The following is a 13,516-nucleotide window of genomic DNA, read 5'->3' on the forward strand; positions in this document are numbered from 1 at the left end:
TACGTCCAGGTTTTAGACAGTCTCGGGGACGTCACAGAGACTACGTCCAGGTTTTTAGACATCTCAGAGAACTACGTCCAGGTTTTAGACAGTCTGCGGGGACGTCACAGAGACTACGTCCAGTTTTAGACAGTCTACGGGGACGTCAAGAGACTAGTCCAGGTTTTAGACAGTCTCAGAGGACTACGTCCAGGTTTTAGACGTCTGCGGGGACGTCATGGGACTACGTCCAGGTTTTAGCAGTCTCAGAGACTACGTCCACGACGAGAAAAATCCACCCAGTGACAGAAAACAGATTCAGATTCACACGTGAGAATAAAAATGATAATTCAGCATTTTATTATTTGTTGTTACAGGAACTAATAAACTCTGATGAGTGTAACGACCCACAATAAAAAATGATACAAGTCACAGGGTGGATTTTCATGAATGCATCCAGCAGTGTGGAAGAAGAAGAAGTACTAAAACTGTTTGGAGTAAATGTACTCAGTTACTTTGACTTTAACACTGACATCTAGTGGTTAAAATTGGTCCTGCAGTGTCTTCCCTCACTTCCCGGATTGGAAACTCATGCAGGTTGCCACATTGAAGACACTGAACCTACATGAGTACAACTGTTTTATTTCATGAACCTGCAATATAAAGACAGCAAGAAGTTTAATTTGGGTTGTTTTGAGAGAGACGAGGAGACGATGAGGAAGTTACTCCCACTTTCACAGTGGTTGGCACAAATAAACTCCCCTCTCGAAATCTGGAAAATAGAAACATCCGCACTTCAGCCCACACCACACTGATGTGGTGGTAGACCGTGTTTTGGGGCAATTTATGAGAAGATGATCAGTTAATTTGGAGCCTGGATGGAAAGGTCGCCGTGACCCGGTCAGTCCTCCCTACGGACTCTACGGCTCACTTCTCCCGGGAAAGCAGCACCATCTCTGGCAGTAAGAGCAGAGTAGCTCCGCTGTTTATTGATGATGATTATATGACGTGATTTCGAGACTTTTACTGAATGTCTTCGTAGTTTTCTGCAGGGGTGTTGTAGGTAGTGTGTTCGCAAACTTTTAGGAGAGGAAAAAAGTAACGAGGAAATGCCCAGCCCCCCCTACCGACGCACTATCTCCCGGAAAACAGTCTCCGTCTCCCGCAGTGAGAGCTGCGTAGGGTCGGTGACTTTCACAATGCCTTTGTCACTTTCCACTTTGCACTGTGGGTCAGGATCTCTGTAACAACATAATCTTACAGTATCAAAAAGAATAAAAAGACGGGTACAATTTTGGTGGAGATGATCTAAAATACAAAGTGTATGACTTTATGTTTTTTTTAACTGAAATCTTGATCATGCTCTGGGTCCTTCTGGGCTCTGACTGAACTGTCTTCATCTTTCAGATGCATCTCCACTATTCACCTGTGTTTTACCACTGCTTTCTGCACATGGAGCTTTTTTTAGATGGGGCAGAATCTAACATTAACTTTGTTGATCCATTTAGTGTGGTTTTATGTCTGCAGCATGCTGTGTTTGCGTGAAATGTGTTTCATATCTGGCAACCCTGGGTGTCGACATGGACAGTGTGCGGAATCACGCAGGAAAAAACACAAACAGATTTCCTGCACTGGAATGCAGATTTCAAAAGCAGAACATACTGACTGTATTTTGTTGTAAAGAAGCCAGTAATTCAGCACAGCATGGTTCCTTAATCCCTCGTGACACAGCATGGTCATTTAAGATTGAATACAGCAAACATCTTGCATGTTTCCCTTTATTTCACCTCCACTCAAACATGAGCTTTGCTTAATGTGACCTCCATGTTTAAGCGTCACTTCAAAGTTTAACAGTAAAAAGCAATTTTCACTTTTATCTGCTGAGGTTTCTTTAACCTTGTCTAAAATCTTAGTCTAACACGTGTACCTATAAACTGATTATAATACTAGTGTACAACCATTGATGTGGAAGTAGGGATTCCAGAGGGGCTACAGCACGCCCTAAAATCAGGCATATTAAAAGAAAAAAAAAACATCAGTTAAACTTATAAAGACTTTCCCCTTTTTTACTGGGATTTACTGTATATGCATTGTGCACTGGCATTTGTACTAGAAGTTTTACTGTCTAAACATGTCTTTAATACTACAATCAATCTTATTTCCAACTCTAATTAAGGTAAGGCAGGTGGGATCTATCACAAGTGAGTTTAGAGTGTCCCCCTCAATCAAAGTGACCAAAGACATCAGGGCACATGGTCAGACAGAACCAGAGAGTTCAAATCAGCCAGTGCCGTAAGATAACTGCAATTACTGTCATGTACAGTGACACATATAGGCCATTAGAACAACAGAATGTGTGATTTGGTTATAGGTCTATATTTTTAAAAGTACAGTACTGTATTCTCCTGGCCTTGATTTACAGCTGTTTTCCATTAACAGTAAACAGTGACAGGTGTCTCATATGTACGAGCACATTGCTGATTAAATTATCTTTGGTAGATCTGTGGTTTTCATGAATTAGTTTTAGTGTTCTTGCCTGTGTTGTTGCTGTGGCTGCTTTGACATACGGTATGTTGGTGCTCATGTTTGCTGTCTGCTTGTGAAACACTGTAAAACTGTTATAGGCAAAAATCAATAAACACTGCACAGCATTTTGTGGGACATCATTAAATAGTTTTATTATGTTATTTTAAATAATCTTGTAAACCATTGTTTTACTGGTTATTCTCTTTTCGTTGATTATAAGAAAGAGAAAAGGAGCCAACTAATGCAAAATAACATGACACTATGGGTTTTCCTGTCCACCGCTGGGGACAGGACAGAGACAGCTCTTCCTGCCCTCCCCAGTTTTTTGAGTCACCAGCTGCTACTTTGCGGAAGCAAGGAGTTTCTCCTGCTTGTAGAGGATCTACTGCATAGTGTCCCTTTTTAGTCTTCTTCAGGTTTCAAAAAGCAGCTGCCGTAAGTTAATTTTGTTATCACTTGTCACTTGTTTGACATGCAATATCCATATAGATTTTTTAGTAAATGTGTTTGATCATAATAGCACATGATGACGGTATGCTTTTCTAGATTATGTGTCATGTGCTTAGTCCTCAAAGTGTAACTATGATTTGCCATTTGAATGTTCTGATTCACCGATGACAGAGAAAGGGAGAACAAGAAAAAATAGGCCATCGCAAAAGTAAATGGCATCGGCTGGTTTCAGACTTTACACTAAACCACCAGGTCCACCTAAATTAACCCTTCAAGTTAAACTGTTTTTTTTTTTTTTTTGAAGTATGGCTTATTAGAAAGTGGTACCAATACTGTATTGCTGATGTCTGAACATTTAAGAATGATTTTTTTTTATGTTCAGACCAATGTCCTAATTCTGTCCTAATTCTATAAAAACACCTCTTACAAAACCCCATTAGTCATAGATTCCAGCTTATGTCCTGCAATCATTTGTTCTTCACTATATAATAAGCAAACTATAAATAAACTATATTTTTCTCCTGCATTGTTCTGTCATTATAGGTAAATATGGAGCCACATCTTAGCTTGAACCAGTGCATGGAAGGCGATAACAGCCAGATGGAGTTGTCATCCAACATGGATGAGGAGGATGGGGGAAATGGTGTAGGAGATCACTTTAAACACAAAGGCAAACCCTACATGGCTCAAAACCTTGGACAGACCACAAAGAGTCTCTGCTTCATGGCAGCTGCCACGGTCCTCATCTTTACCATCGGTAAGACAGGGTCATTGAATGGAGCAGCTGGCTTTGTATCAAGTTTGCATCACTCAAAAATAACCTGCGGGATTCCTCAGGGATCAATCTTAGAACCACCTTTTAATATGTTTGGGGGTGTGATATCTACACTTATACTGATAACAAACAGCTTTAAGTGACTGTGTCTCCTGATGACACAGAAGTAATAAGTGATCTTTTTAGTCTGGATATTACAATATGTTTTACAGCTCAACCAGGAGTTCCTCAGAAGGAGGTTTTCCACTAGCTGACAAGAAGGAAACCTGGTGTTATCTTTGGCTCTGAATTTAACTTGAAGGCTCATGGGGAATTGTCATCATTTCGGCTTTTTAATCATGTAAAAACTTAGCTTAAATTTGACCATATCTCTCTCTGAGCAACTTTTTAGCATCTAGGGGTCAGGCCTTTGCATGTAGTAGTTATTTCAATCAAATGTAATTTACTGTAAGTTATGCATACTGTAAAATACTGTCATGGTCACTTGGTGATATAGCAATAAAAATGCTGTACTTGTTCCTCTCTGTCCCCGGTTGTTCCTTATTTGAACCACTTATGTTTCAGGGTACTTTATTGGCTATCTGGTTTATCGGAAGAAAGACTGTGCTCCAAACTGTGCAGCCTCTGTGCCCACTTCTGAAAGACCTGTTGAACACGAGACAGGTGCTGCCCCTCTCATGGACTGGGATGATGTCAAAAAGCTCTTTGCACAAAAACTTTCTCCAGCCAAATTTGAACCTGTCCTCGGGTAAATATAAACCCCACACACTGCCCATACAATGTGCTGTGAGGCAGTGTTGGCCTCTTTCTGAAAAGACTGTGATACACAACATGTGTTACATAATTTACAGTTTTAAAAGGTGAGTCATCATCTTCTGTTTTCCTGTCTCCCCTCTCATATTTTATTACCTCCTCACAGTGAGTTTTCCACTGCCAACCACCGAGCTGGTTCTCCAGGAGATGAAAGTTTGGGGAACAAGGTGCTCAACAGGTTTGAAGAGTACGGCATGAACAGCTGGACCGATGAGCACTTTGTTAAGGTTCAAGACCCTCCAGCTTCTGGATACAACAAGTTTGTTTTCAAGAATGGAAGTGAGGAGCGTCTAGATGGATTTCTGTCATACAGTGGCAATGGAGCAGTAAAAGTAAACTTAAAAGCTAAAAGGGAGAAAAAAATTAAATTAAGTAAGAAAAGCACTATATGGTAATGTTGTTATGTTTGGTGTTCAGGGTGCCGTGTTGTATGCACATTACGGGGAGGAAAGTGACTTCAGGATGCTGCGCGACAAGAACATCAACATGAGTGGCCGGGTCATGCTGGTCAGAGCTGGTAGGATCAGCTTTGCTGAGAAGGTGAGTTATAGTATAATGTTTAATGTTACTGTAAACGTTCTTCTTTCTGAAGTATGATGTTTTTACAAGTTACATTTTGTTTTTTTTAATTGCTTTTTATTTCCTTCATTTTAACAGGTTGCTAATGCTGCCAAAATGAGTGCCTCTGCTGTGTTGATCTACCCAGATTCTGCTGATTACACTTCTGATGAGACCACTCAGTTCTTTGGACATGTGAGTGTGGACAGTTTACCCCTGGAGAAATGTTGATATTAAGTCTCTTGTGTTGACTATCGATTCCCTGTTTAGTTTGTACTTTATGCTCGACTAGCCTGCAGAGGACTGCAAATGTTTTATGAGGAAGAAAAATCAATCAAGTCTGTCAGGGCAAAAGAACACACAAATGAATGAATTGGGAACACTTCTCCTGCATTGTTTCATTTGGGCGCTCTGTCAAAAAGAAGGGAAGCAAAATTGTGATATAACGTCTGTCTGTCAGTCTAACCTTACTCTGAATATTTCCTGCAGGTTCACCTGGGTTCAGGAGATCCCTACACACCAGGCTTCCCCTCTTTCAACCACACTCAGTTCCCACCGGTCCAGTCTTCAGGCCTGCCAAAAATCTTGGCTCAGACCATCACAGCACGCATGGCTACCAACATTCTGAGGTAAGGTTTACATATCCTATGGACCAACTGAAACAAGAGGCATAACAATAATTAACAGAATAATGCTCATTGTCTGCATCCCACAGGCAGCTGGGGGGTCAGAATGTGCCTGAAGGTTGGGGAGTCGTCACCAAACTGGGAGATGAGACCGATGTTATTACTGTGGAAGTCAACAATGTTCTTACTGAGAAGAAGATTATAAATGTCTTTGGGGTCATCAAAGGCTTTGTGGATTCAGGTACAATGAGATGTTAATTTAACGAGAGAGAGAGATACTGTGATCAGGAATTCAGTGTAGTGAAAAATAAGATGAGTGATGAATGTCTTCTTATTATCTTTTATTTTAGATCGATATATGGTTATTGGTGCCCAGAGGGATGCTTGGGGTTCAGGTTTTGCTACATCGACTGTCGGGACCAGTGTCCTTGTTGAGCTGGCACGTTCCATGTCGGACATGGTGAAGAACAGTGAGTCTCAGATGGCAGCTGATGTTTAGTTTTTAACATGCACATGAGTAAAAAGTATTTCTGCTCTACAACTAAGTCGGGATGTTAATTTTTTTTTTTTTAAGCAATGCCCATTTTCAGTTTTACTTGAGTAACTTTTTACATAAGAGTTGACAACTCTGCTAACAATCAAACATCAAAAAAGTGCAACAGCACAAGACATAGCAGCCAGCTAATATTACTTACTAGTCCAAGCCTAGCTTGGCGTCCGTCTTTTACAAAGCTCATGCCAACAAATAAAAATGAGGCCACCTTTCTTATCTTCCTCTGTCGTCAGTTTCCTCGTCTCTGCCATTATGTCCGGCAGTGGCTGCTGAGCCTGATTACCGTCACCATTGCACCAAAAAGGAAAAGATCCTTGTCTATACACACAGATATTTATGTATATATATATATTTACCTATTTACCTTTTTACATGTACATAGCTTTGTCTTTGTTCTTATTTATATGTACGTTTAAAAAAAAAATCTGTTTGTACAAAGAGAGCAAAGTGAAACCGGAGTCAAATTCTTTGTGTGTGTTCACATACCTGGCGAATTAAAGTGATTCTGATTCTGATTATATGGTCTGCTCGCCTGGCTCCAGTTCTGGCATGACACCTGAGATGTCAGAACAAAAAAAAAAAAACAAAAAAAAAAACTAAAACTAAAATAATATTGATGTCATTATGAATTCATCGAGCAGTCATATGATATGCTAAGTCAGAATCTGAGTATCTTTTCTGTTTTTTTGTGCATTTGTTTTCCACTTGACAGACGGATTCAAGCCAAGGAGAAGCATTGTGTTTGCCAGTTGGAGTGCTGGAGAGTATGGGAGCATTGGCGCCACTGAGTGGTTGGAGGTGAGAATTGCACCAAGTATTTTTGTACTGAAGGTTGTTTCAACTGCATTTTTCTTGATCATTTATGAAGTGTAAGCGGTGTTAAATAAATCTTATTCAATTTTGTATTTTATATCCAGGGTTATCTTTCTTCTCTGAGCATGAAGGCCTTCTCCTACATCAACCTGGATGGAGTCGTATCAGGTATTTGCTTCAGGTTTCTAGATTAGGCTAATAAATATTTAACACTCTCCAACTACAATATCATACTATATATATTTTTCAGAATGACTGAACTAAAATCTTCTTTTCCAGGTCGGAATGGATTTAAAGTGGCAGCCAGTCCCTTGATGTATAACCTGATCGAGGGCGCTCTGAAGGAGGTAAATCACAACGGGCCAGAAGGACTTTTAGTGAATCAGACTTAATGTTTATTACAATCCTACACTATTATTATTAAATACTATTTTCAGTTCAGACAAATGTTATGGTGTAATGTACAATTGTCTTCCCCTCAGGTGAACTACACAAACCAGGCTACACCTCTCTATTCTCAATTTGCAAAGGGCAACTGGGAACAAAATCTGTAAGTCGCTGTTGGTGCGGTTATATCCACAGAGTCTAGGCAGTGTTTATAACTCAATATGATGTCTAAGCTTTTCACACCAGTATCCCATCCACAGCTGGCATGTGTAGGATAGTGGTCATTCTCAAGTTTGGCCATTGTTCAATACCTAATCTTTTTCCTAATATTTATCTACATTGAGAGAAATCACAGATTAAAGCTCCTGCATGTGTTTATGTTCCAGGTTGGAGCCTATGAAGTTGGATAATGCTGCATATCCATTCCTCGCCTTTTCTGGCATTCCTTCAGTGTCATTTAGATTCACTTCTAATCCAGTAAGTCATCCTGCTGTACTAGAAGTTCAGTTAGTCTTTTTTGAGCCAATACTCAATGTAAATGAACTGTACCCTTAGCCATTAAATTAAAGCATGGTTCATTCTGGGATGTTTCTTTCCTCACTGTAATTCTCAACACATATTTGTTTTTCCTATCAGGAGTATCCGTACTTTGGCACAATGCTGGACATACGGGAGAAACTGAACTCTGCCACATCCAACCAGGTTCCTCAGCTGGCTGAAACAGCAACCCGGTTTGCAGGTCACATGGTGCTGAGGCTGGTCCATGATCATTTGCTGCGGATGGACCTGATGAATTATGACAAGAATATACGGACTCGGGTGGCTCAGATCAACAGGGAAGTTCTTAAGATTAAGAAGGTGAGTGTCCAGTTGTTTTCTTTCCGTCTGGGATTGAACAGTTGACTCTGCTTTTAGGGTTGTTGCTTTAAAGAGTCAGAACACTAAATTACTCCTTGGCATGTTTTGTATGCTTGCAGATGCATCCCCAGCTGTTGCCTAAGGCCCTGACAGTGAAGTGGTTGATCATGGCCCATGGCTCCTACAGCCGCGCATCTCAAAGCCTGGCAAGAGACATCAAGAACAGCGACCTGGAAGACATAGAAATGTGCCGCATCATTAATGACCGCATCATGTCGGTAAGTCCTCCACAACTTTGGCTACATCCATTAGATGACTGCAAAAACAGTAATATTTCATGTGAATTCTGTGGTTATGTAGTCCTGTCAACTCTAAATATGCCTTAATTCCTGTGGAGTATCTTCACAAGAGAATTTGCATTTGACACGCAATGGGATGGCCTTTTGTGAGTTTGTCAATCAACTCTAATGAGATGGCACTAATCTCTCTAGACATATGTGCACATGAATGTAGAATCTGTAGGCAAGTGAGCAAGATTTTAGCGCTGGAAATGTTCTGGTTCCCATTTGTGGTCCGTACAGTATCGTCACGTTTCAGCGGGCATTGGTTCCAACAGTCCATGCGGAGAGCAAAAAAGGCAGAAATACAATCTTGGAACTCATCAGCGATTTGGATTTGAAGTATTCATGCGTTCATATACAGATGTGTTTTAGAGATCAGCAGAAATGCGTCTTTGTCATTCTCACGTATCAAGTTGCTACTTGGACTGTAGAGAAATCTCGCCCTGGATATCTGATATCCTTTATTCATTTTTCAGATGGCTTCTGGTATAGCCAGAAACATTGGTCATTGCCCCCAGTGGCTAAATCATTGCCATTAACTGATGGGGTCTGAGATTGTACCTTCAGTCTTAATTAAGCAGATAAATAAAGAAACTTAATTAATTTAATCATGAAAGCAAGACAATAATCCAGTGACTCTTCAGAAAGCATTGCTAATTTTCTTCTTTCCATCATCCCGTGTTCCTCTTCTTGTTTGTGTAGGTGGAAAGGAACTTCCTGTCACCCTATGTGTCTCCCAGAGAGAGTCCTTTCCGTCATATCCTGCTGGGGTCTGCTCCTCACACTCTCAAGGGTCTGTCCAACCACCTGGAAGCCCTCAGGACTGACAACCCTGAGGCAGACGCCAACCTGTTCCGTCACCAGTTCGCCCTGGCAACCTGGACCATTCAGGGCTGTGCCAACACTATAGCAGGGGACATCTGGTCTTTGGATAATGAAATCTAAAATGTATTTTTTGCCCTCCTCCCTTGTTCAAGGTTTGACCCTTTTTATCACGACTAGCAGTGTGAAAACCAGTAGGCTGTGACGATTCACCAACAGTCACGGTTTCTAAATGTATACCAAAAGCACAGTCATATCACCTCTATTCTGTAATCTTCAACATTTCAGCTCAACTCACTGTCAGAGATTGAGAAGTTGCTTAAAAAAAAAAGGACTGAAGATTAATTTACAATAACATAACAACAGTTGTGATGCACAAAATACACAGAAATGGATCTTGGACATCTTGATTGTTGCTTAACACATCTGCTGCATTAATCTTTTAAGCAAAGTCCTAATTACACGCAACAATAGCAAAAAAAATTATTTAAAAATCTGAATTGGTTAATTATCTGAATCGTCCACCTCCTGGCATGAGAGCAAATCCGTAGGCCTTTCAAAAACTTAAGGGAGATGTGGCACTTGAACAGAATCCATACGTCTATTTATTGTTATTTATTTATCAGTGGCAGGGTTCACTATAAATAGTTTTTTATCGCCTTTTATAAAAACAAATGTATAATTATCGGGAGCAGTGCCTTCCATAATTATGACAGTTATACTGTCGAATTGACAAAAGCAGCATCTGCTAAAAGAAGTGTACATGTGGACCGACGGCCAGTACTGAACCCAACAATCAAATTCTACCTAACTGACACTGGATTGGTTCTTTAGGCAAGACCATATCGAACTTACTGAACACCTTTTGGCTGACTGTCAGTACCGGTCCCTTGGTCCATGCACACTTCTCGTCTCGACATTATCGGGAGCAGTGTCTTCCATAATGTAAAAAAAGAAGGTAGTTTTTGCCTACCAGTGTGTGTCTGTATCGGAGTCAGTGCCCTCCATATTTCACTGTAGGGGTGGATGTTTTTTTTTTATCGGGAACAGTGTTTCCCATAATGTGTACATAATGAATACATTGCTATACCATGCACATGCTGTGTGCATCTTCAGAACGCTTCTATGACGTTTCTGCGCTAATGTACCTTCTTTAGTTTCCTCCAAGTCTGCAGCTTCAGCCCACAAAGCTGAAAGATTTTTTAAGAGTTTTAACATCAGGTCCTCGAAAAATGTTTCTCATCTTGTCTGCTTTTTGAGGTAAAGATGCTGCAGGTCTTTACATTTTCTGAGTGTCTCATTTTTAATCAAACGCTTATAATGTGTTGTCTTTTCTTTGGGCTTCATATGTAACTAACATGGAAGGTCTTTGGCTTTAAAGAAATGTTACAAACATGTTTGGGACCACTGGTTACAGCTGTGTGGTTCAGTAAAGATCACCACTTTGTTTTTTTGTTTTTGTTTTGACACTTATGTATTTCTTTCTTTTTTCTGTTGTCTACTAGAATCAAGTTACTGGATTAAAAGCCTGTTATGCTAAAACACCTTTTTAGAAAAAAGTTACCAGAAGAATGAAAGTTGTAAAAAAAAGTGGACAAATGACAAAATCTTACAAAATTGCACTGAATGTTAAAGTAGCTCACGTGGACCTCCTTTAGCTAATCTGCTAAATATGGTCACACTGTTTTTGATTTGTTTATGAAAAACTACACAAACTTTATTAGTTTTACATCAGTAGCCCTCTTTAATGATCCTTTAAGCATTGATGCATCAGTAGTCTGAGTGAATTAAACGGATCTGTTGGGCTACAAGTTGCATTTCTAATGGTCATCACAAAAATCCAAACCCGTTCTTAAGAGGATGTAGACGTAGGAATTAATCTGCAGAATTTGTTTGACAAGTTTTGTCACAAATGTTGGATAAATGTTTGGAAATTGTTAAAATAACAATGCTTTTTTTTTTTCAAACTGTACACAAGTTTGCTTAGCTTTACGTTTCTGTTGCTGCAATAAACAATCACATCACAACTGGTGAGTTGTCGTATGTTTGAGGTCACATTTGCCTAGTGGAGTTAAACTTCTGTTGGTTACATGACTGTAGGGTATAAATGATTGAATGCATGTGTCACTCTTCTGGGTTAACCTTGATTTATATAAAACTAAATGAGAGGTTCTGATTCTGCTGAAATTGGATTAATTTTATGGAGAAATTTTTCTGATTTCTCTCTGATGTCCTACAGCTGCTCCACCTCAAGGTGCAGATGTGGAGCTAGGTGCGAGCAGCAACAAACCCAGCAGAGGCAGAGCTGAAGAGGTGAGGAGACAAAAGCTAAAGAAGAGAAAAAGAAAGTCCTAGACAAGAGTAAAACTGGGACTGACTATTAGTGGTTTATGAAATAAAAGACTGAAAGACAGATGTGAATTCTTGCCATCTGGACTCGGATGTTGTTGACTTGCGTTTTGATCATGAGTATGTCAACATAACAAATCCATGCATACAGCTGTTAATATTTACAAAGGGCACAACACTCTGACATTGGGCTGCTAAATTGCAAACATACCAATTTCTACTCAGAGTGTAAAGCCTGTAAAACTGTGCTATTCTAATTCTCAAGATACTCCACAACTGAGGCATGTTAAGAGTTGAAGGAGGACATAACCACAGAATTCACATGAAATATTACTGGTTTTGCAGTCATCTATGGATGTAGCCAAAGTTGTGGTGGACTTACCACATGATGCGGTCATTAATGATGCGGCACATTTCTATGTCCTCCAGGTTGATGTTCTTCATGTCTGTTGCCAGGCTTTGCGATGCGCGCCTGTAGGAGCCATAGGCCATGATCAACCACTGCACTGTCAGGGCCTTAGGCAACAGCTGGGGTTGCATCTGGGAGCACACATAGCATAGCTTTCTGAAACAACAACTAAATAGATTTGCATGTTCTGGGCACATTTACATATGTTACATAATCAAAAGGTGATTACCCCACAACAGTTAAATTAAAGAGTCATTTAAAACAGGTAAATCAGGTGAAATATATATATTGATTCTCTATGTAAACAGACATGCCATGCACATGCAGACTGTTGTTGAGTAACTGTTGGGAAGTTCAATCCCAGACGGAAAGAAAAAACTGGACACTCACCTTCTTAATCTCATTAATTTCCCTGTTGATCTGAGTCATCTGAGTCTGTATAATCTTGCCATAATTCATCGTGTCCATCCGCAGCAAATGATCATGGACCAGCCTCAGCACCATGTGACCTGCAAACCGGGTTGCTGTTTCAGCCAGCTGAGAACCTGGTTGGATGTGGCAGCGTTCAGTTTCTCCCGGTGTCCAGCATTGTGCCAAAGTACGGATACTCCTGATAGGAAAAACAAATATGTGTTGAGAATTACAGTGAGGAAAGAAAACATCCCAGAATGAACCATGCTTTAATTTAATGGTAAGGGTACAGTTCATTTATTACTCTGAGTACTGGCTCAAAAAAGACTAACTGAACTTCTAGTACAGCAGGATGACTTACTGGATTACCAGAAGTGAATCTAAATGACACTGAGGGAATGCCAGAAAAGGTGAGGAATGGATATGCAGCATTATCCAACTTCATAGGCTCCAACCTGGAACATAAACACATGCAGGAGCTTTAATCTGTGATTTCTCTCAATGTAGATAAATATTAGGAAAAAGATTAGTATTGAACAATGGCCAAACTTGAGAATGACCACTATCCTACACATGCCACTGTGGATGTGAACTGGTGTGAAAAGCTTAGACATCTGGTGAGTTATAAACACTGCTTAGACTCTCTGTGGATATAACCGCACCAAAGCGACTTACAGATTTTGTTCCCAGTTGCCCTTTGCAATTGAGAATAGAGAGATGCCTGGTTTGTGTAGTTCACCTGAGGAGGACAATGGTACATTATACCATCACAATTCAATTGAAACTGAAAATAGTATTTAAAATAATATAGTGTAGGATTGTAATAAACATTAAGGTCTGATTCAC

General features: G+C 40.0%; 1 protein-coding gene across 2 annotated transcripts; it reads left to right on the plus strand.

Moving 5' to 3' along the window:
- The first annotated feature begins 673 nt into the window (after nucleotides 1–673).
- LOC109137608 (transferrin receptor protein 1) lies at nucleotides 674–11,528 on the plus strand. Of its 2 annotated transcripts, none has more exons than XM_027285222.1 (17): nucleotides 674–941; nucleotides 3,499–3,712; nucleotides 4,295–4,478; nucleotides 4,650–4,875; nucleotides 4,961–5,083; nucleotides 5,201–5,296; nucleotides 5,591–5,730; nucleotides 5,817–5,968; nucleotides 6,078–6,197; nucleotides 6,993–7,078; nucleotides 7,198–7,261; nucleotides 7,373–7,440; nucleotides 7,576–7,643; nucleotides 7,867–7,957; nucleotides 8,117–8,338; nucleotides 8,458–8,616; nucleotides 9,382–11,528. In XM_027285222.1, exons 2-17 carry the CDS (start codon nucleotides 3,505–3,507, stop codon nucleotides 9,622–9,624), a joined length of 2,250 nt encoding a protein of 749 aa, XP_027141023.1. In that variant the 5' UTR covers nucleotides 674–941; nucleotides 3,499–3,504; the 3' UTR covers nucleotides 9,625–11,528. The 2 variants fall into 2 exon arrangements, with proteins under 2 accessions (XP_027141023.1, XP_027141022.1); XM_027285221.1 differs by lacking the exon at nucleotides 674–941 and adding an exon at nucleotides 2,789–2,940.
- Nucleotides 11,529–13,516: the final 1,988 nt, after the last annotated feature.

Source organism: Larimichthys crocea, chromosome XII (assembly GCF_000972845.2).
Source record: "Larimichthys crocea isolate SSNF chromosome XII, L_crocea_2.0, whole genome shotgun sequence".
Classification (NCBI taxonomy): Eukaryota; Metazoa; Chordata; class Actinopteri; family Sciaenidae; genus Larimichthys; species Larimichthys crocea.